The sequence below is a fragment of the Festucalex cinctus genome, chromosome 10 (genome assembly GCF_051991245.1).
Source record: "Festucalex cinctus isolate MCC-2025b chromosome 10, RoL_Fcin_1.0, whole genome shotgun sequence".
NCBI lineage: Eukaryota > Metazoa > Chordata > Actinopteri > Syngnathiformes > Syngnathidae > Festucalex > Festucalex cinctus.
The window spans coordinates 29,007,653-29,031,137 of record NC_135420.1 but is presented as its reverse complement, the minus strand read 5'-3'; the positions used below and the strand labels follow the sequence as shown (position 1 = coordinate 29,031,137).

Genomic DNA, 23,485 nt, shown 5'->3' with positions numbered 1-23,485 from the left:
ACATGGACGTTTACAAATACATGACAATGAAACATTCCAGTTGAGTTAAGATCACAAGGAAAATAGCTGAAACTCATTTGTCACCATTTTCTGGCAACACACTTTGAGAAATGAACACACCCAAAAGCATTTCCAGTCGTTTTAAAACGCGCTCTGATATGAAACACAAAGTACCTGTTTCTCATAAAGTGTCTTATCTTGCTTATGTTACCATCCAAACTAAGAACTCGACGTTGCCTTGTGATGAATCTTTATTCGTATTCTTCTGTTGTTATTCCCAATTTGCAACTTGCTAGCAAACACGGACGCATTGCATGCAGGAAGCTTTGCACTTTCAGCAAACACAAACTCTTTCAAAGTAAAACTAAACTATGAACAAAGACGGCGCAAGAAAAGACGTCTATTGCAAATCCACTTTCAACCACTGACAAATCCATTTAAAAGATACAACATTGGCATTTTGCAGTTTCGCTTTCAAGCACTTTTACGAATTTGGAGCTTTAACCCTGGGCAGTATCTTATTTTGAAATGACTTGGTCAGAACCATCAAAAAGCCCCAAACGGGTCACAATAACGCCTAAATTAATGCAAATACAGCCAACATTTTGTCATCATTTTGAACACATTTGTTTGACATCCACAATGTACGGCTCACATGAATAAAAAGTCAGCAAGAGAAATGTCTGCATAAAGTCGATCATATAGTGCAGTTGTCTTTAAGAACTGATTGTGACGTTTTATGTGGACAGCCTCGCGTATTGTTTGTCATTTCAGCCCTTTCCTTTATTTTCAGGAGGTTCAACAGGGCCCCCTTGTGGCAGCGGTTGGTTCTGCCCTTTTCTTTTCTTTTTTTTTTGTTACTGCAAACCCGACTGACGACAGTTTCCGGTCAGCCCTCATTCGTTCTCTTTGGACACGATGAACACACTCCGGTTTCTTTTCCTCTTATGAAGAAATGCAACAAACAAAGAGAGGCAAAAATCGAAACATGGCAGCCGTCTTTGGCTAGCACAGAATCCATCCCCCAAAATTTGAGATTAAAAATCATGCATGCAAGATTCCAGGTGTTTTTGTTGTTTTTTTTGTCTCAGATGATGTAAAAGTTTTTTTGTAAATCCAGTTTCCCGTCGCCGGCATCTCAATTTGCGCACGTGACTTTGACACGAACGGCGAGACGAGGATCAGGTGGCGAGCGTCTCGGCCTGCAGGCCGGACATGCGGATCTGCGAGCTGCTCTTGCTGAGGATGGACAGCTGCGTGCCGCCGTTGACGCCGCTGCTGGCGAGCGACGGGTGCCGGTGCTTCAGGTCTGCCGCAAAGTATCGGTTCACCGTCCAGCTGCGCCACTTCCGCTTCATCTCCGACTGCACCTGGAGGCGGAGACGGGTACTTCGCAAGCTCAGTGTGATCGGAACCTCATTTTCACGCTATTTGCCGCCCTATCTTTTCATCTGTTCATTTGCTCCCAAAAACATAGAAATACGTTCTCTTTTAAATGTACCAAGTGTCCCAAAGACGTATTTATACGTTTAAAAAAAAAAAAAATGTTTTTAATGCTAGAGCATAAAGAAGGCTTTGATACAGCCTCTCAACTGCAGAGAAAGGGTGACCAAAAAAAAATGGTAGTAATTACAAAAAACGGCCAGCAGGTGACAGCAGAGTATAAGAGATCAACCTGGGCCATGATGAAAACAAGCAGATGTGTGAATAATGATGAAACTTAGCTATATTCTAAGGCTAATTGCTGCAAAACGGAAACAGACAGAAATTGACGGCCGGCAGGTGGAAGCAGAGTATAAGAGATCAACCAGGGCCATGTTGCAACAAGCTCTTTTTGACAGTGTTTTCACCCGGAATGTGAATATCGATGAAACTTAGATATATTCTCATGCTAATTGCTGCATTAGCATGAGAATATATCTAAGTTTCATCATTATTCACAAATCTGTTTAAAAGAGTGTGGAAAAGAGCTTTTTGCAACATGGCCCTGGTTGATCTCTTATACTCTGCTGCCACCCGATGGCCGTTTTTGTCATAACTACCATTGCTTCTACCATTGCATTCTATTCAGTTCAGAAGCTGCATCAAAGCCTTCTGTATGCTCTAGCATTAAAAAAACAAAACAAAACATAAAAAAAAAACGGATAAATACGTCTTTGGGAGCTTGGTAATATTTAATGTAGAACGTATTTATACGTTTTTGGGAACAAATGAGTTCATAAGGAATGAGTGACTTACTTCTCCATTCAGAAAGCAGTAGAGGACAGCGACTACGAAACCCTTAAAAAACGACACAGATGTCAAACATGTTCATATTTTAAAGATGACACATACTCATATTCGCATCTCACACGCACAGCGATATGAAAAATCTGGAATAAGCAATGCTAGAATTGTGTCACGAGTCGTTGGCTTGTTTCTCGTTTCCCGTTTCGGCATTCGTGGCAAACGTTAGCCGGCAAACGGATTTGGAAGCAAAACAGGCGGAAGTCGGCTTCTACCTGGAAGGATCCCAAGCCGAGCTCAAAGACGAGACGCTCTCGCTTGCTGACGTTCTCGGGCGAGAAGGCAAACACGGTGTAGTGGATCCCAAACAGAGGAATGAGCAGCAGCGTGGAACGCGCCAACCTCCTGCAACAACACGCACACACACAGAAAAAAAACGTTTCACGTTTGCTCGCTCACTTACTGACATTCATTCAAGTCAAGTCAAGTCAACTTTGCAGAGTTCATCGAAACTGTTTAGGAGTTCAAATCAACTCCCCCAAAAATGCAACCTTGAAATTTGAGCATTCCAATTTTGGCTGTGTGGTCAATCACATTACATCATCACACCTTCATTAATTGAGGTTCCTCAACGTGCTTTTAATAATCGTCTCAGTAAATTCAGCACTTACAGGTAAATGCTCGATTCATTTCCTCCAATATCCGGTGATTGCAATTTCTGGACGAGGATGACGATGATGCCAATGAAGAGTACAAAGTTGATCTATTAGAAAACAAACAAACAAAATCAATAAAAAAACAGCTTCATTGACATCCTGTTGACAAAAAAAGAAAAACGCACCATAATCGAAGCCAACACGGGTCCCTTGATCACCCACCAGATGGCGGCATTGTCATTCATGTCCCAGCAGCTGAAAGATGATCAAATCATGACGATACAAAAATAAACAGTCAAGAGTTTGAATGTTTCTTCTCCTTACCCGAGATCATCGAAATGCAGCCTCAGCACCGCCCAGATGGCGACACACAAGGTCGGCGTTCCTGTCATCCAACAGAACAAACGTCAGAACGTGTGATCAGGGCTGCCACATTGTGTCGGGGGTCGCCTGCAGATGACGTCACGCTTACAGGATTGTCCGGAAATTGTCCGTTTACAATTGTTCAAAATAACACAATTTATGGATTAAACAAATTCTAAAAATGTAAGTAAACCCCAAAATATAAAAACATGATACTTTAAGAGTGGAAAAATAAAAATAAAAATAGATGCCGGTGACGTCAGTACAGCAGCGCTAAGGAAGTTTTTTTATTTCATTTTTGATGCAAAATTGAACTGGATTGTCTGAGTGTTTGTATATATTATGTATTTGTAATAAGATTTGTTACAGAATTGTTCATTTGTATTCTGTCAATAAAAAAAAAAAAAAAAAGCTTCGGTTTGGTTTCTTTTTGAGCTGCTAAAAAATCAATCACAATAACAAAAAAAAAGTCTTAATGATAATAGGAACACATTAACAATATTTGTCACATCTGAGACAATTATTTTGTGTATTTATAATTTTGTCAATGTATTTGATGATTTATACAATATATTTTGGCGTTTGTAATTGTAAGTTTATTCACGTTTTTACAATTTCAGTTCTTGAATATTTTCCTTTCCAATGTTTGACGCCAACCGGATCCTTTCCAGCCAACCCTGCGGCGGGACGTGTTCGTTTAGGCGACCCCGCAGCATCTTTTGCGTCGGTGACGTCACATCGGCCTCACCCCAGCCGATGACGATGTACCAGTAGAAGAATCTTTTCTCCGGGAAGAAAGTCTCCACCAGCAAAGTGAAGAGATAAAGACCCTCGATGAAGAGCCAGAAATAGTTGCAGAGGACGCAGTAATGGAAGAACACCATCACCGCTCGGCATTCCAACTTCAGCGCGGGAAAGAAAAGGACACGTCGTGTCATGGCGGAGAGATGTTTTTTTTCTTTTTTCTAGTTTTTTTTATGAGGCACCCCGAACACGATTTTGTTGATTCACCGTGTGGATGAAGCAGTGCTCGCTGTCCTCCGTGGCGTACAGGACGCCATCTTTGATGAAGACGGAAATGGCTCTCAAGATGAACGACGCAAAAAGGTTCATGTGGATGAAGTTCCTCGTGCAGCGCAGCTTCCTGCGGAGAAAAAAAACAGACGAGGGCGACGTCGACATGCGACAAAACAACATCGAAATAAAGACGACGTTGGAAGAAATAAACGGGAAAAAAAATGGCTACTGCATCATGATGAAGAAAGAATCTTGATGATTTCTCCTCCCGGACGGCACGTCGGATGTGCTCTCACCTGAACCTGCACAAGATGACCACGGCTGTGGCGAGGGACACCAACGACGTACTGTATCCGACCGTGTAGAGCGCCTTCACTGACACGTAGTACGTGTCCTGCTTTTGGCAAAGGAGGAACAAAAATCCATGGAATTCGTTTTGGAGAAAAATGTCACGATTGCGTTCCGCAACGGAAGTTTGACGCGAACGTCGCGTTCGGATTTGTGCGTACGAACCGGACGAGTGACGTTTCCGTCTTCGTACAAGCAAGCGTCAACGTAGTGAGGAAACGTCTCGGACCAGCCAAACTCGGTGCAGTTTCGTCTCACCTTCCCCAATTCTGAAATGACAAAAAGCAAAAAGAGTGTGGATTTATTTTCAAATGTTTGCTCGACACGTTCTCTTCATCTTTCTTTCTTCTTTTGATTTCTTCCATTCTTTTATCAATTGCATTTTATGACAAGTAAATCTTGGTGTGTACAACTGCATATTTGGGTATTGCTCCAATACCGGGCAAGTACACGGCTAATATTGCTAATAAATATTTAAAAAAAAAAAAAAAAATGTAAAAAAAATGGATGTATGATGGCATTGCTAAATTTGAATTATTATTCATGACCTTGAAATGTTTTCATGAGGTTTCCTTTTTTTATTGTTAAATGTTAAAATCCAGGACATAATTAGGACGTTTTTAAAATAGTTAAAAAACAAAAATAGTTCTTTTTCAAGGGCAAATGTATATGTTCATGGAATCCAATGGTGAAACAATTAAGCAATCACCAAAGGTAAAGTCATGTAATATATATATATATATATATATATATATATATATATATATATATATATATATATATATATTAGGGATGTAACAATAACGGCAATATCACGATATTGTGATATTAAAACTGCCACGATATATCGTTGTCATCATGTCACGATATTAAAAGCAGCACATCTGTTAAAAAAAAAAAAAAAAAAGTCAGGTTGTTTTCCATTTGTTCAGTTCTAGCACCCTCTGATGGCTAGATTTGTAGTGCAGTCTAATTTTCATAAGGCATGTTTTGGCCCTTCTATGTTTAAAATATTATATTATATATATAATATTTGTAGTATGTTAAGAGTTTTCGTTGCTGTAATGTACAAAAGCACGTATTGTTTTGTTTTTTGTTTTTTTTTAAGTATCAGCTCATTGTTTTACAATTTTGTGGAGGAGAAAGTGTACAGCGAGTCGGACGATCCGGAACAGGAATCCGGAACTGACCGTAGTCGTCCTCACTCATGAACTGCGAGAAGAGTTCGGGACAGTTGACCTCCACCACGTCACCAATGCTGGCAGGTTGCCAACACGTCAGGTTGTCCCACATCCACGGACACCCTGAACGCAACACGCAGGTCAATGTTTTTTTTTTGTCTTCATGCTTGCTTCGTTCGTCATCTTCATCATCATTTATTTGTAAACACCTGACTGATAGAAAAGTTCCCAAAATCTGCTGGACGAGTGCTGACGCAAACAAAATCACTCAAACTCTGACTCGTCTTTTGTTTGTTTTAAACGACCTGTACATTTCCGATTGTGCATCATCATCATGCGAGTATGATTTGAAGAATAAAAGAAGCAGTTAAGAAGCGTTTTGGCCAAACCAACCAAATTGTGGATGATCCGCATCCTCGTCCAAGGTCATCATCTCCAAGCATTTCTCCTCCTCCCGCTTGATGACACAATTGGAGGGCACCTGCTGGCATGAAACCTGTCCAAAAAAAAAAAAGTATGCACACAACAACTTTATTAGTAGTTATTATACAACAAAATAAATACAAGAAAAATTGAAAAAAAATATTTTTGTGAAGGAAATACTGTCAAAAACTTCATTTTAGGTTTTTAAAATGAACTAAAACTAACTAATCAGAGCAAATGTGAGCTTTGGGATTTATGGGGAAAAAAAAAAAAATGAAAAAATATTTCTACATTACTGTTCGGGCATACAGAAGAAGAAAGATTCAATAGTCGTTTGAGAATTGACCTTATTGAAGAATAGAAAATTGGCATTGATTTCATTCAATCTGAAGGGAAAATGTTATATTGGGACACCTAAACTCTTTTCTTTAAAATGATCTGTCATTTTTTTGGGGAAGGAATATTTTATGGAGCAAAAGTAGCAGTGGTACGTGGTTTTGGTGACTATTGAAGAATTGAATCGGCTACTCATGTCTGGACGGAAAAGGGTGGTATTGAAAATCCCTACTAAAAGAAATAAAATAAAAAAATTAAAAAAAATAAAACACTAAAATTAATTTTTAAAAATGTGCTACAACAAAACGTGCAAAAAAATCACCAATAAAGTTGAGTAAACCTGCTCTAAAAACTGAATTAAAAAAACAAAAAACAAAAACAGCAGTCCAAATGCAATAAAAATGAACTATAAACCAACAAACAAATATCATCAGCATGATGTTGATGTGGCTTTTTGTGACTTACGAGTCGCTGGAGGAGAACGAAGGCACCGACGAGAGCGTTGAGGTGAGCGCTCAACATTTTGCTTGCTTGTGACGAGTTTCCTTTTCAACACGTGAACGGCTAACGAGTCGAGAATCCGCGCTCACCTCGGGATCTGAAAGACAAAAGAAGATGAAAATGTTGGACTTTGTTGACCAAAACAACAACTGAAATGTGGACAGAAGGTCACCAATAATTTATACAGATGCTTCGAAAATGTTTTTGGAACTGATGTGCAACAAAAAAAAATAGAAACCCCAGAGGCAATATTGGAACATGTGCTGCAGCCTACCAGATTAAAAAGTTAGCAATGTTTGTTTATTATCACATGGTTCCGTTGATTTCCTAAGAAAAGGAGGCCGACTGGCCTGGGAACTTTTCGGGATTCCCCCCCGGAGGAGCTTGACGAAGCGGCTGGGGAATGGAAAGTTTGGCCTTCCCTGCTATAAAGGTGCTGCCCACCATGGATAAGCAGGGGAAAAAATTGATGGATGGACGGATGGATGGGTGGATGGATGGATGGATAGACGGACGGATGGAATCACTTGTTCTGCTGTTTTTGTCCTCCAACTCCCCCAAGGCCCAGCAAAAACAGCCCCCCCCCCCCAACAGTTGAGCTCCTCCCCCCTGTTGTCAAGAGCAACAGCTGAGAGAAGTTTAGATTTGGACAAAAAGCTTTATGGTGCTTATTCGCACTTATTTTTTTCCTTGAATACAAATTTCAAATTTCATTTGACTGAATAAAAAGCGTCACCTTGTACTTCTCAATGATGTTTTTTTTTTCTTGCTGTGCAAAGCTGCAACAACTGCACGGCTTGGCAACAAGCCAGAAGTGGAAAAAGTACTCTCACTTTTGATTCGAGTACTTTTATTATTTTTTTACAATTACATTATCCATCAATCATGAAAAATATGCAGTACGTAAACTGACTAAACGCCAAAATACATACAGAAATCAAACCTCTTTGCGTTGACTCAAAAGGCACTAGTAGTTTTTATAACGGAGCAAAAACTATGTAATGAGGAAAAAATGCCACAAAACGTTTATTTTTTTCATTTGTTGTCAATTTTACTCCATTCGTTTCCATTCAATGCTGCAAATTGTGGACAGTTAAATGTTGATGCAATTTATCCTATAATCCCTCATCAATTATTATTATTTTTTTTCTGTTAAAGTATGAGAATTTATTTTGGGTGTTAATCGTATTGGGTGGGAAACTTTGACTGTGTCACGATTCGATTCCGATAATCCGAAATCGTTGTTATGATCTCCTCCAGTCTGACTCGCTAATGCTAATTAGCGCGCTACTTTTATTTCTTCAAAACAACGACTATTCATACAAAATTCTTCTGGAATGTTTACAAAGAAGCATCATAACATGACTCACCGGCATATGCTCTTCATACGCTGCAAAAGGGGGGAAAAAAATAAACTTTTATTATCATAATTTGATCGTGACTTTTTCCTTCTACTCTCTAATGTGGCTGCAATTTAACTGTGTATCATAACGCGCGGAACCACACTGCCCCAAAGTGGCCAAACCGGGTACAACATCAACAGCGTTTCCAGTACACAAACAAGGAAGGACAAGATTAGACAGTTTAAAATAATTGGGATAAAACCGATTTTAGGACGTTTAAAATTGATTCCTAATTGTGCTAAATGACTATTGTGATTCTGATGAGATTCTTTACTTGCTAAAATATGACAAACGAAGAATTGTTTGGTTGTCTTTTCATGACCATGTGGACAAATTTAAAGCAACAGAGACGGTCAGCTTTAATTACAAGGTCAACATAGGACATTATTTATAGATTTTGTTTTGGACAGACAGCTTGATTACACGAGATTTAAAAAAAAAAAAAAAAAAGCACTGGACACGCACGCGTCAACGCATTGTTGGCTGGTGGGTGGCTCAACTCTCCAAAAGTATGACGAAAATAAATATTCATTATTACTGACATGCCTGTCAAAAATGAAATGTCGAGATCAACACACTGAATCATTTTTTAAAAGCAAGCATGACCTTGACAACAACACAGCTCAACTTATAAAATAAAAACGGGCGTGGGAGCTCCCATCAAATGAACATCATATGTGTCATATTTCCCCCCCCCAAGAACGTGATTTGCATCTTTCTGTAGTTCTGCAGCACAAAAGCAAGCGAGCGACCGATGGAGACAGTCGACACATCCCAGCACAGTCGCCAGCATGCCGCAAGATCCAACAAATGCGAGATCGGATGCAAAAACAAAACAAAAACAAACAAAAAAAACCGCTGCATTTTCGTGTCATAAAAATCGCGATCTTATCTTACCATGTTATCATTTAAGTCTTCATTTGGCTGCTCCCGAGTCGGCGGCATTTTACTCCAAGATAGGAAACTCTAAGTTCCATTTCAGAACAATCAATCCTAATAATAGAGTTTGAAACAAGACGGAAGTGTCCTGCGTGAGGCTGAAATAATTCAGTGCGACATGAGGATTTGCAAGGGCACATTTGTGCCGCCGATGGAAGCTCGCTTGCTTGCTACGTGCGCGAGAACGCATCACTCTCTCTCTCTCTCTCTCTTTTGCTCGTCCTCTCTCTCTTTCTTACTTCTCTCTCAAATGTGAGAAATATCTGTGCTTAAGAAAAGAAGATGCAGGCAAGTTTGGCGTCATCGACGGGCACCAATGCAGATCGTCGACATGACCTGCAGGCGTGTCATGGTCCTGCACCTCACACGATTTATGACATCGCCTCTCCCCGAAAACAGATCAGGACCATCTGGACGGGGACTGGGACTCGCCAAAGCACGTCCTGCACCGAGTCCCAGTTGGGCTCCTGCAAGAGCTGCAAGATGGGCCTTCCACTCTTTACCTGGCTGGAAAAACAAAAACAAAAAACATTGCTCATACATTTGTCTCATAACAAAAAAATAATAATCAATCAAGCAATCAATCAATCAATCCACCATCAAATTTCAATCAATTAAACCATCACCATGTTTCGATCAATCAATCCACCATCATGTGTCGATCAAGGAATCAATCAATCAATCAATCCACCATTCTGTTTCAATCAATCAAATCACCATCATGTTTCGAGCAATCAATCAATCAATCAATCAATCAATCAATCAGTCAGTCAATCCATCATCATGTTTCGAGTAATCAATCAATCAATTGATCCACCATCATGTTTCACATAATCAATCAATCAATCAATCAATCAATCAATCAATCAATCAATTGATCCACCATCATGTTTCGCACAATCAATCAATCAATCAATCAATCAATCCACCGTCATGTTTTGATCAATCAATCAATCAATCAATCAATCAATCAATCAATCAATCAATCAATCAATCAATCAATCAGCCGATTGATTCACCATCATGTTTTGAGCAATCAATCAATCAATCAATCAATCAATCCACCATCATGTTTGGAGCAAAATCCCGATCGAATGTTTGGCTTCTTTGACATCACTTTCACAAATGTGGTGGTGATGTCATCAGCGATTGATCCCGTTTTGAACGTCGAAAGCAGAAAGATATGCTGGCCTGCCGTACGCGTTGCCATAGCAACAGGACCATTTGAATGCAAGGGGAAGCGGAAGGCTGCTGGAAACGCAAAGTAATTGCGGATGCTGCCGTGGGAATTGCGTCGCCATGGCAACTCGGAATTCCGAAAAAAAACATAATTCAGATGGAGCCGCATCTTTTGATATCTCATTTGTGCCGGTACGTTCAACGGTTCAACTGTAAATAATAAATAGTAAACGCCGTTTTTGTCGGTGCAGATGATCATTTTCTCAGGCAAGATTGATTTTTTCTCCTCGCCAACAGGCAACGTGGATTTGTCTTGATTTGAAATGTAGATTTGCGCCTGTTGCGCTTTCATCGTGTCCATGAAAAATGTATGCCGTGATCTCATTACGCCGCACGAAATCAATCTCGGCCTGAGATCACCGAGCATCCGTCGGTTCTTCAACAATGGCTGAGAAGAAGTCAATAAAAAGGTCGACGACGACAGAGTACGCGAGTTTGTCTTAAAAGTGCCCAAAGAGGTTTTCATGTGTGGTTTTTTTTTGTCCTGAATTTTCAACAAGAGCAAATTTACATTCATTTTCAGTACATTTCCTGATGAAAATGGAAAACAAATAATACAACAAAATAAATAAATAAATAAATACATAAAATGTATATAATAATTATAATAATAATAATATAATAATTGTCTTTTTTTTCCTGTTCATCACCTCCCAGGGAAAAAAACAAAACAAAACTCAGCTGTTTGTTCCACACACTCCATTTTTATTCGCACATTTTTAGTCTCGTTCCTAAATTGGCAGCAGGTGTGGAAAAGGTACGCGAAGCTGCCATTTTTCAGATTACAGTAATGAGTTGTTGAGGGCTGCGGCACATTTAACACCTCAAATGGGGTCAGCGCACACAAACGGAACACCTGAAACACGATTTTCAAAGCACGTCTATTCTTCACATTTCAGACACAATCGTTTGTTGACATCACTTGCCGTCAAAAAACACGCAAACGCTTTTCATTGAATCTAGCAACCATTTTGGACACAACACGCATATTGATGAGGACACTTTGGACGGCCATTTTGAGGATGCTAGGCTAACTATTTCCAAGGTACTTTTCATCGGAGATCCAACCATGTATGAAAATTGAAAAATGCGAGGTAAGCAACTATAGTGTTAATTTCGTCAACAGAAACTAAACAAAAATAATTCCGGCAGCGCACATTTTTCAATGGACAAAAACTAGACTGGACTAAAACTCTAATTAATAAACAATTAGTGCGATTAAACCAGTTTGCATTAAAAAAAAAAAGGCAAATTATACTTATAATGTAACAATAATCCAATGGCTATAACGTTCCAACAATAATGTTCATCAGACTAATGCTGGCTAATTTATTAGCTCATAGCATTTAGCTACTTGTTGATATACTATAATTGCGTGTAAAGTTGTTTTTATCAAAAAGATCAGAGAAAACTTTATGTGAACTAGTTTTAGATCCGAAAAAGTTCAAAAAAAAAAAAAAAAAACCGTGGTAAAATGGTTGTCCCGACTAAAACTAGACTATATGCTAATGCGACCGCTAACTAATGCTGGCTAACTTGCTAGCTCATAGCATGGAGCCATGCTAGGGTTAGAGAAAATATAGAGAAGCACCTTCAGATGACATCGCTTCCATGGTGTGTTTGTTTTTTTAAATCGTGCACAAGTAATACACATTAAAAAAAAAAAAAAAAACTAAAACTAAAACTAAGCATTTATTAAATAACTAAAATTACTTAAAACTAACTCAATTAAAAAAAAACAAAAAATAAATAAATAAATATAAAAACAATTAAAAAAAATTAAAAAAAAGACCAAATAAAATAATAACATAAAAAATAAATAAATAAAGTAAAAATACAAATGAAATAAATTTTAAAAAATAAATAAAAACGTAACTAAAATGAAGAATTCCGTGAACAAATGAAAAAAGAACGAGATTGTCATGACCAAAAATAGGCCGAGCGGTGAGTCTCGGTCACAGGTGGGGAAGATGAAGCCCCTCCCACAATATACGACGAGGGTGCAAATCCGCTCTCATTTGAGCGAAGTTCGCGCGAAAGACGACACCACTGTCTGCCGCCTCTTGACTATATTGAACTAACCCGGTGGAAATGTCAGCTGATGCATGTTAACCCGCTGGCATTTTCGTCAACAATGGCTGGTGGGGATCAAGCGGCGTCCAGTTTCATGGACAAAAAAGTGGAGGAAGAAAAATAAATAGGCTACAAACAAAGAAAGGTCTTCACTCGAGTGGTACTCGATGTAATAAAAACGAACAGAACCACCCTGAAAACTAATTAAAACTAACTACATTTCAAAAAAACAAAACTCAAAGCTAATTAAAATGAAAAATTCCAAAACTATAATAAACCCTCTCACAGATTCAGATTTGTGCTTACACACGGATCAATCACATCACGAAAACAAATCAAGCTTTTTTAAAGCATGTCTGAGACACCAAGAAAACATTTTGAAGTTATATTGTCTTCTTGCTGTTTCCTTTTTTTTTTGGAATCAAGGAAGCTGCAGTCAAGCCTGAGCAGCAAGTGAGATTGCCCCGTTTGGTGGATGTTGAAATTCCGATCACGCACCTTTTTTGGCCTGCGAAGCAATGCTTGTTGCTCACCAGGGGAGGGAAGAAGAGATGAAAGATAGACGAAGAGAAAGAGCGGCCGGCGTGTAAGAAAATAAAAGGACGCGGAGGTCAAACTGAGAGGCTCCAACGCGGCATACAGAAAAGGACGAGGACAAAAAAAAGGAAGAGGACAACATTGATGAACACGCGACTAAAAAAAATGACAGCTACCTTTGAACAAGTTTCCACTATTTCACATTCAAATGAACCTCTCAAGCATAACAAATAGCGATATATTTGTAGTTCAAATATACAGCCACGAAAACAGCTCCATTGTTCATGACTTATTGAGCAATGACTTGGCGGGCCACTAGGGGGAGCGGCTCCGAAGAGTGGCGGGGAAACGGACGCAAGTCTTCAGTCGAAGAAGACTCATGAGCTAAACTGTTGCTCGTGGAAGACGTTGATTGACTCAGTTTTGCATACGTTTCTGTGAAAAATGTGTATTATCGCTTCAATTTTAACATTTTAAAACATATTTTAATCGGATTTTAACTATTTATATTTACTTTTGTAATGATGCATAAAAACATTGTCAGTTTATAAAATGAAACAATTGACTGTGTAACTGATTGACATGTTGCATGACAATAGTGTTTAAGACACTGATGATATTTGTATTTTATTGAATATTGTATTTCAGTGATGTTACAAAAAAGAAACTATTTTCTCATTTAAAAAAAAACATCAGTTTATGTGTTGATTCGTTTTACGGTAGATTATCGTGAATTTATTACCTGACCAATATATTGATAATCGTGGTATCGTCATATCATGAGATAATCGTAAGCCATTATCGTAAGCCTTGTATTGCATATCGTTATCGTATCGTGCGGTACCCAGAGGTTCCCACTACTAGTTGAGAATTATGATTCTTGTTGAAATATTTCATCCATCCATTCATTTTCTGAACCGCTTGCTCCTCAAAAGGGTCGCAGGGGGTGCTGGAGCCTATCCCAGCTGGTTTCGGGCAGTGTTGAACTATTTCCTCACCCTTAATTCAGCGTTACCGCTAAAAGGCGACGTGGAAAATGTTAACAAATCATCAGTGTCTGACGGTCATACTGACGAATATTATGGTTTAGCTTTTTTTTTTTGAGGCAGCAGCATCAAACAGCAAGAACAGGAGGCAGCATCTGAAAAACGCAAAGCTTGGCACAATCATGCGAGCTGACCAGCGGGAACATTTCGGATGCATTTGAGTGGTACGCGCACGAACACGCGCCCATTTGAACACGCTGTCCCCCCCCATGCAGCGCCTCCAGTTCACTCATCACTATGGCAACCATCTACAGTAGGTCGACATTTTCCTTCTCATTTACAATCACAATTCCTATTTAGTCCTTCTTTGTTGTAATTCTGTCCATGTTTTGTGCATTTGATGTGCTTTGAATCTGTTCCTGGATCAATCCATTTTTTATTTTTTTTTTATTTTAGACGGTTACATTTGCACTGCAGCATTACTTGCACTCTTATTCAGCTTCACTACCAGGAGAAAAAAAAACAAACATATTACGTCGCTATATTAGCTTTTTTGTACATTCAGTATTCACCTTTAGTCATTACATTGACAGATAGTGTCAAAATTCCACAGTTGTGTAATTTAATCTAAACGTTTATTAAAGTGTAATTTTAACATTTTCAGAGTTAAATGCTGTCTAAAAATTAACACTGGGTCATTTCTTGTTGAAATCAAGTCACTTCCTGTTGAAATCAGGTCACCTCCTGTTGAAATCAGGTCACCTCCTGTTGAAATCAGGTAACTTCCGGGTCATTTCCTGTTGAAATCAAGTTACTTCCTGTTGAAATCAGGTAACTTCCGTGTCATTTCCTGTTGAAATCAAGTCACTTCCTGTTGAAATCATGTCAGTTCCGGGTTACTTCCTGTTGAAATCAGGTAACTTCGGGGTCATTTCCTGTTGAAATCAAGTCACTTCCTGTTGAAATCAGGTCAGTTCCGGGTCACTTCCTGTTGAAATCTGGTCAATACGGGTCATTTCCTGTGGAAATCGGGTCAATCCTTAGGTGCTTGATTTGGGGATCCCCCCCCCCCCCCCCCCCTTCTCCATTTATTCCTATGGGACTTTTTGGCGTTTTTTTGGGGGGGGGATTGTGTCACCATGGTAACTCGGAATTCCAGAAAAAGTGATTCCCCGTCAAGTCAGATCAAGCCCCATCTCTTGAAACCTCATTTGTGACGGTACGTTCAACGGTTCGGGACACATTTTGTCTGAAAAATTCCGGTAAATAAAGAAAAATAATAAACAGTTTTCTAGGATAGTAAACAATATGTGACTGCTTTGCTCCGCAGCAGTCACATAATAATAAACAACCGATGACCAAATGTGAATGCGAACAGATTTGAAAAATAAATTGTGTTTGGCTGTTTTGCTTATCGGCAGGGAACATCGGATGTCACTTGCGTGTTGTGGAAATGCAGGCTGGCAGGCAGATGGCCAAACAACGCAGACGAGCCGAGCCGGGGATTGGATTAACACCAACATCTAATTGCATTGGAGAAGTCGACGAAAGCACAGCAGGAAAAATTCAAAGCGCCAATGATGGCTCGAGATAGGAAAGCGACAGCACAAATAGCTGACAATATCTGGGAATATTTTTTATGGCACACTTTCACAGTCTTTGAGTCATTTTTTTTAACTACTTTCAACACTGTTTAATAACAACTGTTAGGTTATTACATTGTGTTTGTATTTCATTGACCTGAATATATGATCTTCACAAAATTTCATTGTACAGTACTCAGAGTACAACGATGCAAAAAATTCATTGATTTCATCATTAATACATTTGAATGTAAAAAGTACTCACCAAACGTTTCGTGTACATGTTGGCTATAAGTGTGCACTGAGATATTAAAAGTATAAAATACAAAAAAATAAACAATTAAAAAAATAATCATCTAATTTAATGTACATTATTGTTATTGGTTTGGACCCCTGATTTTCCTCTTTAAAAAAAATATCAATATATAAATATACAATGCTAAGACTGCCTAAGCAGGGATTCAGTCACTGTGGAAAATCGATCAAATTTAAACAAGATGACATTAATGGCATCCAATCTGTCAGTAAAGATCAAAATTTGCTCTCCCAGGCTGTTGTCACGAAAAACAAATGCCAGGAAAATCTTCCCATTCCAGCCCAGCTCCAATTTCTTCTTGATGAATTTCAGACACAAGTTGACTTCATTCACATCATAATCAAGTCCTCCACAAATGTTTTTTTTTTCTACAATTACTTTACGCACAACGAAAAATGTCACATTTGTGAACGAGTTTCCAGTTGAAAGTTTGCCTGACGTGACTTGCCGCGCTCCAAAATGGCGTCATCGTCTATGTTGCATTTTCACGCCCTCTGCTGGACGAGAGGACTAACTGCGCTTCGCTGCAACCTGCTGCCTCAGCCTTTCTCGCCGCTTTTTCTCCATTAGCCTGCAAAATAATCATAGTTAGCTTAGCTCCACATATTCATTTTACATAATTATTATTATTTTTAACTGGGGAATAAAGACGTACATGATGCCAAGCAGTGAAGGGGGACTTCTGTTAAGTATTAAGTACATTTAAATTGAATACATTATTTTTTTTTAATGAATATTTTTAATATTTTAATAATACAGTTAAAAATTGAATGAATTAGAACAAATTAAAAATAATACATGAATAATTTTAATAATACATTAAAATATTAATACATTAAAAAAATGTTTATAATAATACTTATATAATATAATAAATAAATTATTAAATTAAAATTAAATAAAAATAATACATTAAAGATTTAATAATAAAACTTATATAATATTTTCATAATAAATTAAAAGATTTATGAATAAAACAAATTCAAAATAATAAATTAACTTTAATAATAAATTAATAATAAAATAAAAATAATACATTTAAAATGTAAATAATATAAATATAATATAATATAATATAATATTATATAATATAATATAATACTAAAAACACTTCCTAAATTCTACAAAGTAAACCAAAAAAAAAGCCAAATTGGTGTTGTCGCCGGCATAAATACTATCAGTCGCCTCACCTGCGGTTGCGAGCCTCGACCAGCTCACTCAGCTGATCCTGAGCCACTCTGAGCTCTTCCAGACTCTGCTGGTAGATGAAGTCCATTGAGCCCGAACTCTCCAACAAGGAAATTCTGTTGGAGAGTTCGCTGGTTCGATCTCGCAGTCTCTGGATGGACGTGTAAAGGTTGTCAAAGTCATCTTCCTGCGGACATACAAGTGGGAGATTCTCTTTTAGTACAATTCAGAATCGATTTTAAATGTCCTAAAATGGATTTTATTTCAATTATTTGATACTGTCTTGCCCTTGTTTGTTTACTGGGGACGCTGTTCATGTTGTACCCGATTTTGCCACTTAGGGGCAGTGTGGTTCCGTGCGTCCTGATACACAGTTAAGTTGAAGCCACATTAGCGAGCTAAAGGAAAAAGTCACGATCAAGTTATGCCAATAAAAGTAGATTTTTTTTTTTTTTTGCAGCAGCAAAGGAAGAGCATTTGCTGGTGAGTAATGTTTAAATGCTTCTCTGTATACATTTCTGGAAGCGTTTTGTATGAATAGTCGTTCTTTTGAGGGATAAAAGTGCCGCGAGTAGCGCGCTAATTAGCATTAGCTAGTCAGGCTTGAGTAGATCGTGACAATTGTTTACTCACCTATAAAACGAAGCAATGAAAAATGAAGATGATGTAGTGGATAAGGTCTTCTAACTCATACCAATACATCTGGGCACTTAAGATAAATATGTTTTGTTTATTTTCTATGGTTTAACTTTTTTGTTAGGTAGAACAACTTTAGTATTATGATAGAAGCATTAGGCAGTAGGACTAGATACGTTTTTGTACTTCTTCCTACTCCTTTTGACCATTTAATTCTGATACTGTTGGCGATATCTTTTCGTTTTCTTCTTCTTCTTCTTTTTCTTTTTTTTTTTAACAACTTGTAATTTATACTTGTGATGTATCGGAATCGAATCGTGAGACAGTGAAAGATTTGCACTCCTATTATTTAGTGCTGTCAGTTGAAGTATAAATGTTGTTCTGGTGGAAAAAGTGAACTGGAAAAAACTGAAGCAAGATCCTTCACGTGGACTGATTTTGCAAGGCCCACAGAATATTGTGTTCTTTTGGTATAAAAACATGGAACCTACCAAAAGAAAGATTAGAGTCTCTTCTTTTATCAGGATAAAAAAAGTATATTTTTATCTGTTTCCGTTTTGCAGCAATTAGCATTAGACTATAGTTAAGTTCCATCATTATTCACAAATCTGCTTAGAATTGTTGGGAAACAGATCTCTTGTACTCTGCTGCCACCCGCTGGCCATTTCTTTTTAATTATTACCATTTTTGTTTCACCCAGTCTTTGCAGATGAGAGGCTGCATCCAAAGCCTTCTGTCTGCTCAAGCATTAAAAAAAACAACAACATATAACTACATGTTTGGGACATTGAATACATATAAAATGGAACATAATTATACATTGTTTAGGGAGCAACTGAGCTAATCATGTGAGTTACAAAAAAAATGGCCATTGATTAGGTTCATAAATCATATGAAGTACCTTTGCATTCACAATCTCGATGTGAACAAGAAGTGACGCCAACTCCAGCTCCTCGCTGTAGCTGTTCTTGAGAATAACACTTCGGTAACCTACATTACAAAAAACAACAACATCAATATATTGTGTTTTTATTGTTTTGAAAGTGGTCAAGTTATACAGAAAGGAAAATATGCCACTTGGTCAACAGTATAGTTTTGTGCATAATAAATTGAGTTTTCTAAACCATTCAACATTGTGGACCGTGCTGAGAAGTGTAAACATGACGTGGGAACCTGTACGCAGCAGACGGAGCGGGTAGGTTGCCTGAGCCAAGAAGTTGGGGTCACTGAACATGTCCTCGTCGTAGACGGTGAAGCGCAGGAAGGAGGAGGCGGGGTTGTGGATGTCAAACACAAACTGCTTGGGCGTCCAAACCGGATTCAGACCGTTATCGGCTACACGGCAAGTCAAATGCGGGTCGTCAGTAGTAGACCGATGCCAATTCCGGACGTTGTTTGGACACAACCAAAAAGCGGGTCGAACCTACGACATCCGTCTTGAACTTGCAGTTGTCGTAATCGGCGCCGCAGATCTCCATCTCCACAAACGGGCAGACGATGCTTCGGCCGTTCTTTGGCAGATGTCGAGCGCCAAGCAACTGGATGGAGAAAGAGAACGGATATCATAAGACGACATACGTGTCGCTTATTTGGCATATAATGATAAAATATTACCTTTGACGCCATGGCGATGTCATTTTTTTGTGAAATATTAGCTGTTTTGCTGGTTAGTTTTCTAACGCGGAAGTAAAACACCCGGTTCGGTTCGGTGGATTTTTTTCACGTTGAAACCTTTGAATCTGTCTCACCTGTAACTGGATGGTGATTGGCTCCACCCGCAAAGTGTCTTTGTCAAAAGGGTCAAAGGTGTCGTCCCTCATCACATCTGGTTGGCGAATGTAGCCGCTTCCGCCCCCGAGCATGAACAAGCCCTGGTTCAGTTGCATCGGTTTATCTGTATTAAAAAAAAAAAAAAAAAAAACGATTGCAATGTTAGTTAAGTAAGCTTGCTATGCTAATGTTAAGTTAGCATGTTAAGCTAATGCTAATTTAGCATGTAAAGTTAGCATGTTAAGCTAATGCTAAGCTAATACTAATGCTAAATTAACATGCTACGCTAATGTTAAGTTAATGCTAAGTTAGCATGCTAAGCTAATGCTTTCGTTAACTAAAATAACCTTGGTCAAGACTCAAGCTGTTTTAAATTGTTTCAAACCAATTTTTGGCTGCAGTGTCTGACCTGGCGTCTGGAAATTGAGCGCGACCAGCTGGGAGCCGCACAGCCACATGGGGAGCGGGTCGTAGTTGGACGAGTCCAGCCGCTGCCCGCGGGGATAAACTCGGGAAAGCTGACGCCGGTTGTACTGAAGGAAACGCTTCCCCCGGACCCGAGTTGCAAACTTCTCCGCCTTTGTCTCCGGGAAGGACGACATATCGCGGAAGCACGCTCGCTCTGTGCCAATCTCTAACGGTGGCAAAAGAAAAAAAAAAAGAAAAAATGTATTTAGCCGATGACAAGGAGTAAATGAAATCAAAACTGAAAGCAAATGGATCCTTACTGTCCTCGTTGAAGGCAACGGGGCGACAATAAACAACGAGGTCCGACAGCTCCAACGCAATCTTCTTCCTTCTCTCCATCTGCTTCTCCTCCTGCAACTGAAGAGACGACCGTAAGCAGGACTCGGGCTGCGCCATATTGGAAAATCATGCAATATAGTTCCTGAATATAGCAATACCGATATTATTGCGATATTTCTCGATCATTTTCAATTCATCTGACGATTAGCATGGATTTTAAACATAGAAAGGCCAAAACATGCCTTGTGAAAATTAAACTGCACTAAAAAAAACTAGCCACCAGAGGGTGCTAGAACTGTACAAATGGAAGTCAACCTAACTTTTTTTTTTTTTTTTGAAAGATGTGCTGCTTTTTAACATCGTGACATGATGACGACGATAGATTGTGGCAGTTTTAATATCGCGATATTGCTGTTATCGTTACATCTTAAATCGTATAGCTGTGAGCTGTGATTTTTTTTTTTTTTCGGTGTCTTTAGTGACCCGTGCGTCCGCGTTCTGCGCAGCCTCTCGGATCTTGTTGACCCAACTGGTCATCTCCTCCCGGCTGTCGCACGACACGTCCAGCATCTGGACCGGGTGAGAGGCCGAGTGCTGCCAGTGGATGGTGAACACGAAGGGCCGCAAATTCTTCCCGTCCGCGTGCACCACTGCAGGAAGAAACACACAATTGAGGACAAAAAATAAAAAAATAAAAATAAATGAGGCAGGAAGTTTTGATAGATTTACAAGTGGACAAACATTGGCGATATTTGCTTACGTAAGGGATTTACTGTCTTGTGATTTTTATGATTAAACCCAAAACCATAAAGTTCTATTCTACTCTTATTATCTTCTACCGATTAATCTTGCCAATTGTATCGTCAAGATTTTGTTCGTACTCACCAACATTGCAGGTTTGGACATCAATGAAGCCCTTAAGAAGTGCACCCAGAGGACTGTTTTCCGCTGACTTAAAAAAAAAAAAAAGTTAGTGTTGTAGGGATGTAACAATATCCAAACGTCACGATACAATAATTATCACAATATTGTGGGGAGGTTGGCACCATAAAAAAAGATGACAATATTGTAAAAAAACAAAAACAAAAAGCTCATAGTAAGAAAATTAGGGATGCACGATAATATCGGTGGCCGATAATTATCGGCAATTATCGACCAATTTTATGTCATACAGATAAAACAGAAAATCATGGTGCTTTACACAATGTTTCAATATAGCATATAGAAGTATATAAGTATATTTGTATTCAAGTTAATTTTGCAAACAATTATCGGCTTACTTCTCGGTTATCGACATCTGCACTTTCTAAATATTTGGTTTATCTGTTATCGGTTGAAAATAGCATTATCGTGCATCCCTAAAAAAAAATTGCACAATATTGTGCTTTTCTTCATTACAGAAATGTATATAAACAACATACAATCTCAATAAACACTTTTAAACATAGAAGGGCCAAAATGTCCCTCATGGAAATTAAACTGCATAAAAAAAACTAGCCACCAGAGGGTGCTAGAACCGCACAAATGGAAATCAACCTGACTTTTTTTTTTTTTTTTAAACAATGTGTTGCTTTTAAATATCGTGAACATGACGAGGACGATGTGGAAGTTTTAAATATCACGATATTGTCGTTGTCGTTACATCCCTAGTGTTGAGAGAAGCACTATTTTTCATTCGGCACTTACTGCTTCAAGCGGTTGTCTGTTTGGAGAGCCGGGTACATCCTCCACGTAGTTTGCGGGGAACCAGAGTTGTTTCTTCCCTCCGTAGTCACCTCTCCACCTGGAAAAAAAAGTGCGACAATTTATGGCTTCAATGCAACTTTTACCTATATAAAAAAACACGTACGTTTATCATAAAGGTTGGCCTATTTTGACACGCAAACAAAAGAGGAGTAAAAGTAAAAAAGAAACAACTAGAATCGTACTGTGTTGTTCATTTCAAAAGTGTCGGATGTACTTGAATGCCACACAATGTGCGAGCCAATCAGGTTCTTCCACAGTAAAGCCCTTCAATTGGGAAGGCGCAGTACGATCGTCCAAAATATTCTTGGAAAAACAAGTTGTCTGGCCCAACCTCTGGTAGAATCATTTCACAGTTCTTTACTCATTTGCTCCCAAAAACGTATAAATACGTTCTATTTTAAATGTTTGAAGTGTCCCAAAGATGTCTTTATACGTTTTTTTGTTTTTTTTGTTTTTTGTTTTTTTAAATGCTAGAGCATACAGAAGACTTTGAATGAGCCTCTAAACTACATAGAACGGGTGAAGCAATGGTAGCAATTACAAAAACAGCCAGCGGGTGGCAGCAGAGTATAAGAGATCAACCAGGGCCGTGTTGAAAACAAGCTACCGGTAATTTCCCCACAATTCCAAACAGATTTGTGAACAATGATGAAACTTAGCTATATTCTAATGCTAATTGCTGCAAAACGGAAACAGATAGAAAAATACTTTGTTTTCCTGATGAAAGAAGAGACTTTAATTTTTACTTTGAGAGACTTTTGGTAGGTTCCATGTTTTTATAGCAATAGAACACGATATTCTGTGGGCCTTGCAAAATCAGTCAAAATCCAGTGAAAAACAGGCGGGAGCTAAGGGAAAAAGGAGCTTCAGTCAAAATGGCTGCCAGTCAATGAGTTAAGTTTGCTTGAGTTCTACAGGTAAGTGAATAAACCAACTGATTTTTGTGTCCACAGTCTGTTTTTGGTTTCCTTGAGAGTCGATAATGACGATATCGCGGTCGTTCTTCACAAAAAAACAAAAAACATCACCAACTTGGTTGAGTTTGGAAGCAATTGACGCGCATCTCGACTCACCAGCCGCCCTCCTGCTTCTCCACGTTTAAGATGAGAGCCTGTTTGGGGAAACCCAACTCGTCTTCTCGCTGAGCTCGGTAGTCATACAGCGCCTTGACGGTGCACTATGGAACACAACAGTCAACACATAACGCTTTGAGGAACTGAGAGAAACGTGCACAAAAACCTTGCAAATTTGCAATTTTGCGACTTTCTAAA

At 38.7% G+C, this 23,485-nt stretch overlaps 2 protein-coding genes and 1 long non-coding RNA gene across 10 annotated transcripts in view; 1 reads left to right on the top strand and 2 right to left on the bottom strand.

Moving 5' to 3' along the window:
- Nucleotides 1–1,041: 1,041 nt before the first annotated feature.
- adcyap1r1b (adenylate cyclase activating polypeptide 1b (pituitary) receptor type I) lies at nt 1,042–9,865 on the bottom strand. 3 transcript variants are annotated; one of them, XM_077535164.1, is made up of 15 exons: nt 9,352–9,865; nt 8,422–8,441; nt 7,016–7,148; nt 6,185–6,287; nt 5,801–5,914; nt 4,776–4,879; nt 4,559–4,659; nt 4,257–4,389; nt 3,994–4,147; nt 3,207–3,267; nt 3,068–3,137; nt 2,898–2,989; nt 2,502–2,631; nt 2,239–2,280; nt 1,042–1,370 (listed from the first exon to the last, which is right to left on the bottom strand). In XM_077535164.1, the coding sequence occupies exons 3-15, from the start codon at nt 7,070–7,072 to the stop codon at nt 1,182–1,184; spliced, it is 1,350 nt and encodes a 449-aa protein (XP_077391290.1). In that variant the 5' UTR covers nt 7,073–7,148; nt 8,422–8,441; nt 9,352–9,865; the 3' UTR covers nt 1,042–1,181. The 3 variants fall into 3 exon arrangements, with proteins under 3 accessions (XP_077391290.1, XP_077391292.1, XP_077391291.1); XM_077535166.1 differs by having other exon boundaries at nt 4,559–4,656; nt 9,352–9,859; XM_077535165.1 differs by lacking the exon at nt 8,422–8,441.
- A 5,978-nt stretch (nt 9,866–15,843) lies between these two features.
- LOC144026801 (1-phosphatidylinositol 4,5-bisphosphate phosphodiesterase gamma-1-like) overlaps nt 15,844–23,485 on the bottom strand; it is a 21,945-nt gene continuing 14,303 nt past the window's right edge. Inside the window, exons 21-32 of one of the 3 annotated variants that reach the window (XM_077533805.1) lie at nt 23,288–23,391; nt 22,155–22,251; nt 21,354–21,420; nt 20,952–21,118; nt 20,450–20,546; nt 20,131–20,355; nt 19,700–19,845; nt 19,375–19,489; nt 19,125–19,286; nt 18,853–18,941; nt 17,318–17,502; nt 15,844–16,698 (exon numbers count right to left, since the gene is read on the bottom strand). In XM_077533805.1, the coding sequence (XP_077389931.1) occupies nt 16,638–16,698; nt 17,318–17,502; nt 18,853–18,941; nt 19,125–19,286; nt 19,375–19,489; nt 19,700–19,845; nt 20,131–20,355; nt 20,450–20,546; nt 20,952–21,118; nt 21,354–21,420; nt 22,155–22,251; nt 23,288–23,391 (1,515 nt within the window). In that variant the 3' untranslated portion in view covers nt 15,844–16,637. Of the gene's footprint in view, nt 16,699–17,317; nt 17,503–18,852; nt 18,942–19,124; nt 19,287–19,374; nt 19,490–19,699; nt 19,846–20,130; nt 20,356–20,449; nt 20,547–20,951; nt 21,119–21,353; nt 21,421–22,154; nt 22,252–23,287; nt 23,392–23,485 lie in introns of those variants that run through there. The other 2 variants (XM_077533806.1, XM_077533807.1) reach the window with 2 other exon arrangements.
- Nucleotides 17,688–23,485, top strand: part of LOC144026803 (uncharacterized) — a 24,857-nt gene continuing 19,059 nt past the window's right edge. For all 4 annotated transcript variants that reach the window (XR_013285307.1, XR_013285306.1, XR_013285308.1 and 1 more), the window contains exon 1: nt 17,688–17,798. This is a non-coding gene — a long non-coding RNA (uncharacterized LOC144026803). The remainder of the gene's footprint in view (nt 17,799–23,485) is intronic.

Excerpts from the sequence above, each read along its gene's own strand:
- adcyap1r1b (XM_077535164.1), bottom strand. The coding sequence starts at position 7,072 with ATGTTGAGCGCTCACCTCAACGCTCTCGTCGGTGCCTTCGTTCTCCTC. Across the intron at positions 5,915-6,184 it reads TGCGGATCATCCACAATTTG|GGTGTCCGTGGATGTGGGAC; the intron begins GTTGGTTTGGCC and ends TGTTGCGTTCAG. Across the intron at positions 2,990-3,067 it reads CCGTGTTGGCTTCGATTATG|ATCAACTTTGTACTCTTCAT; the intron begins GTGCGTTTTTCT and ends GTTTTCTAATAG.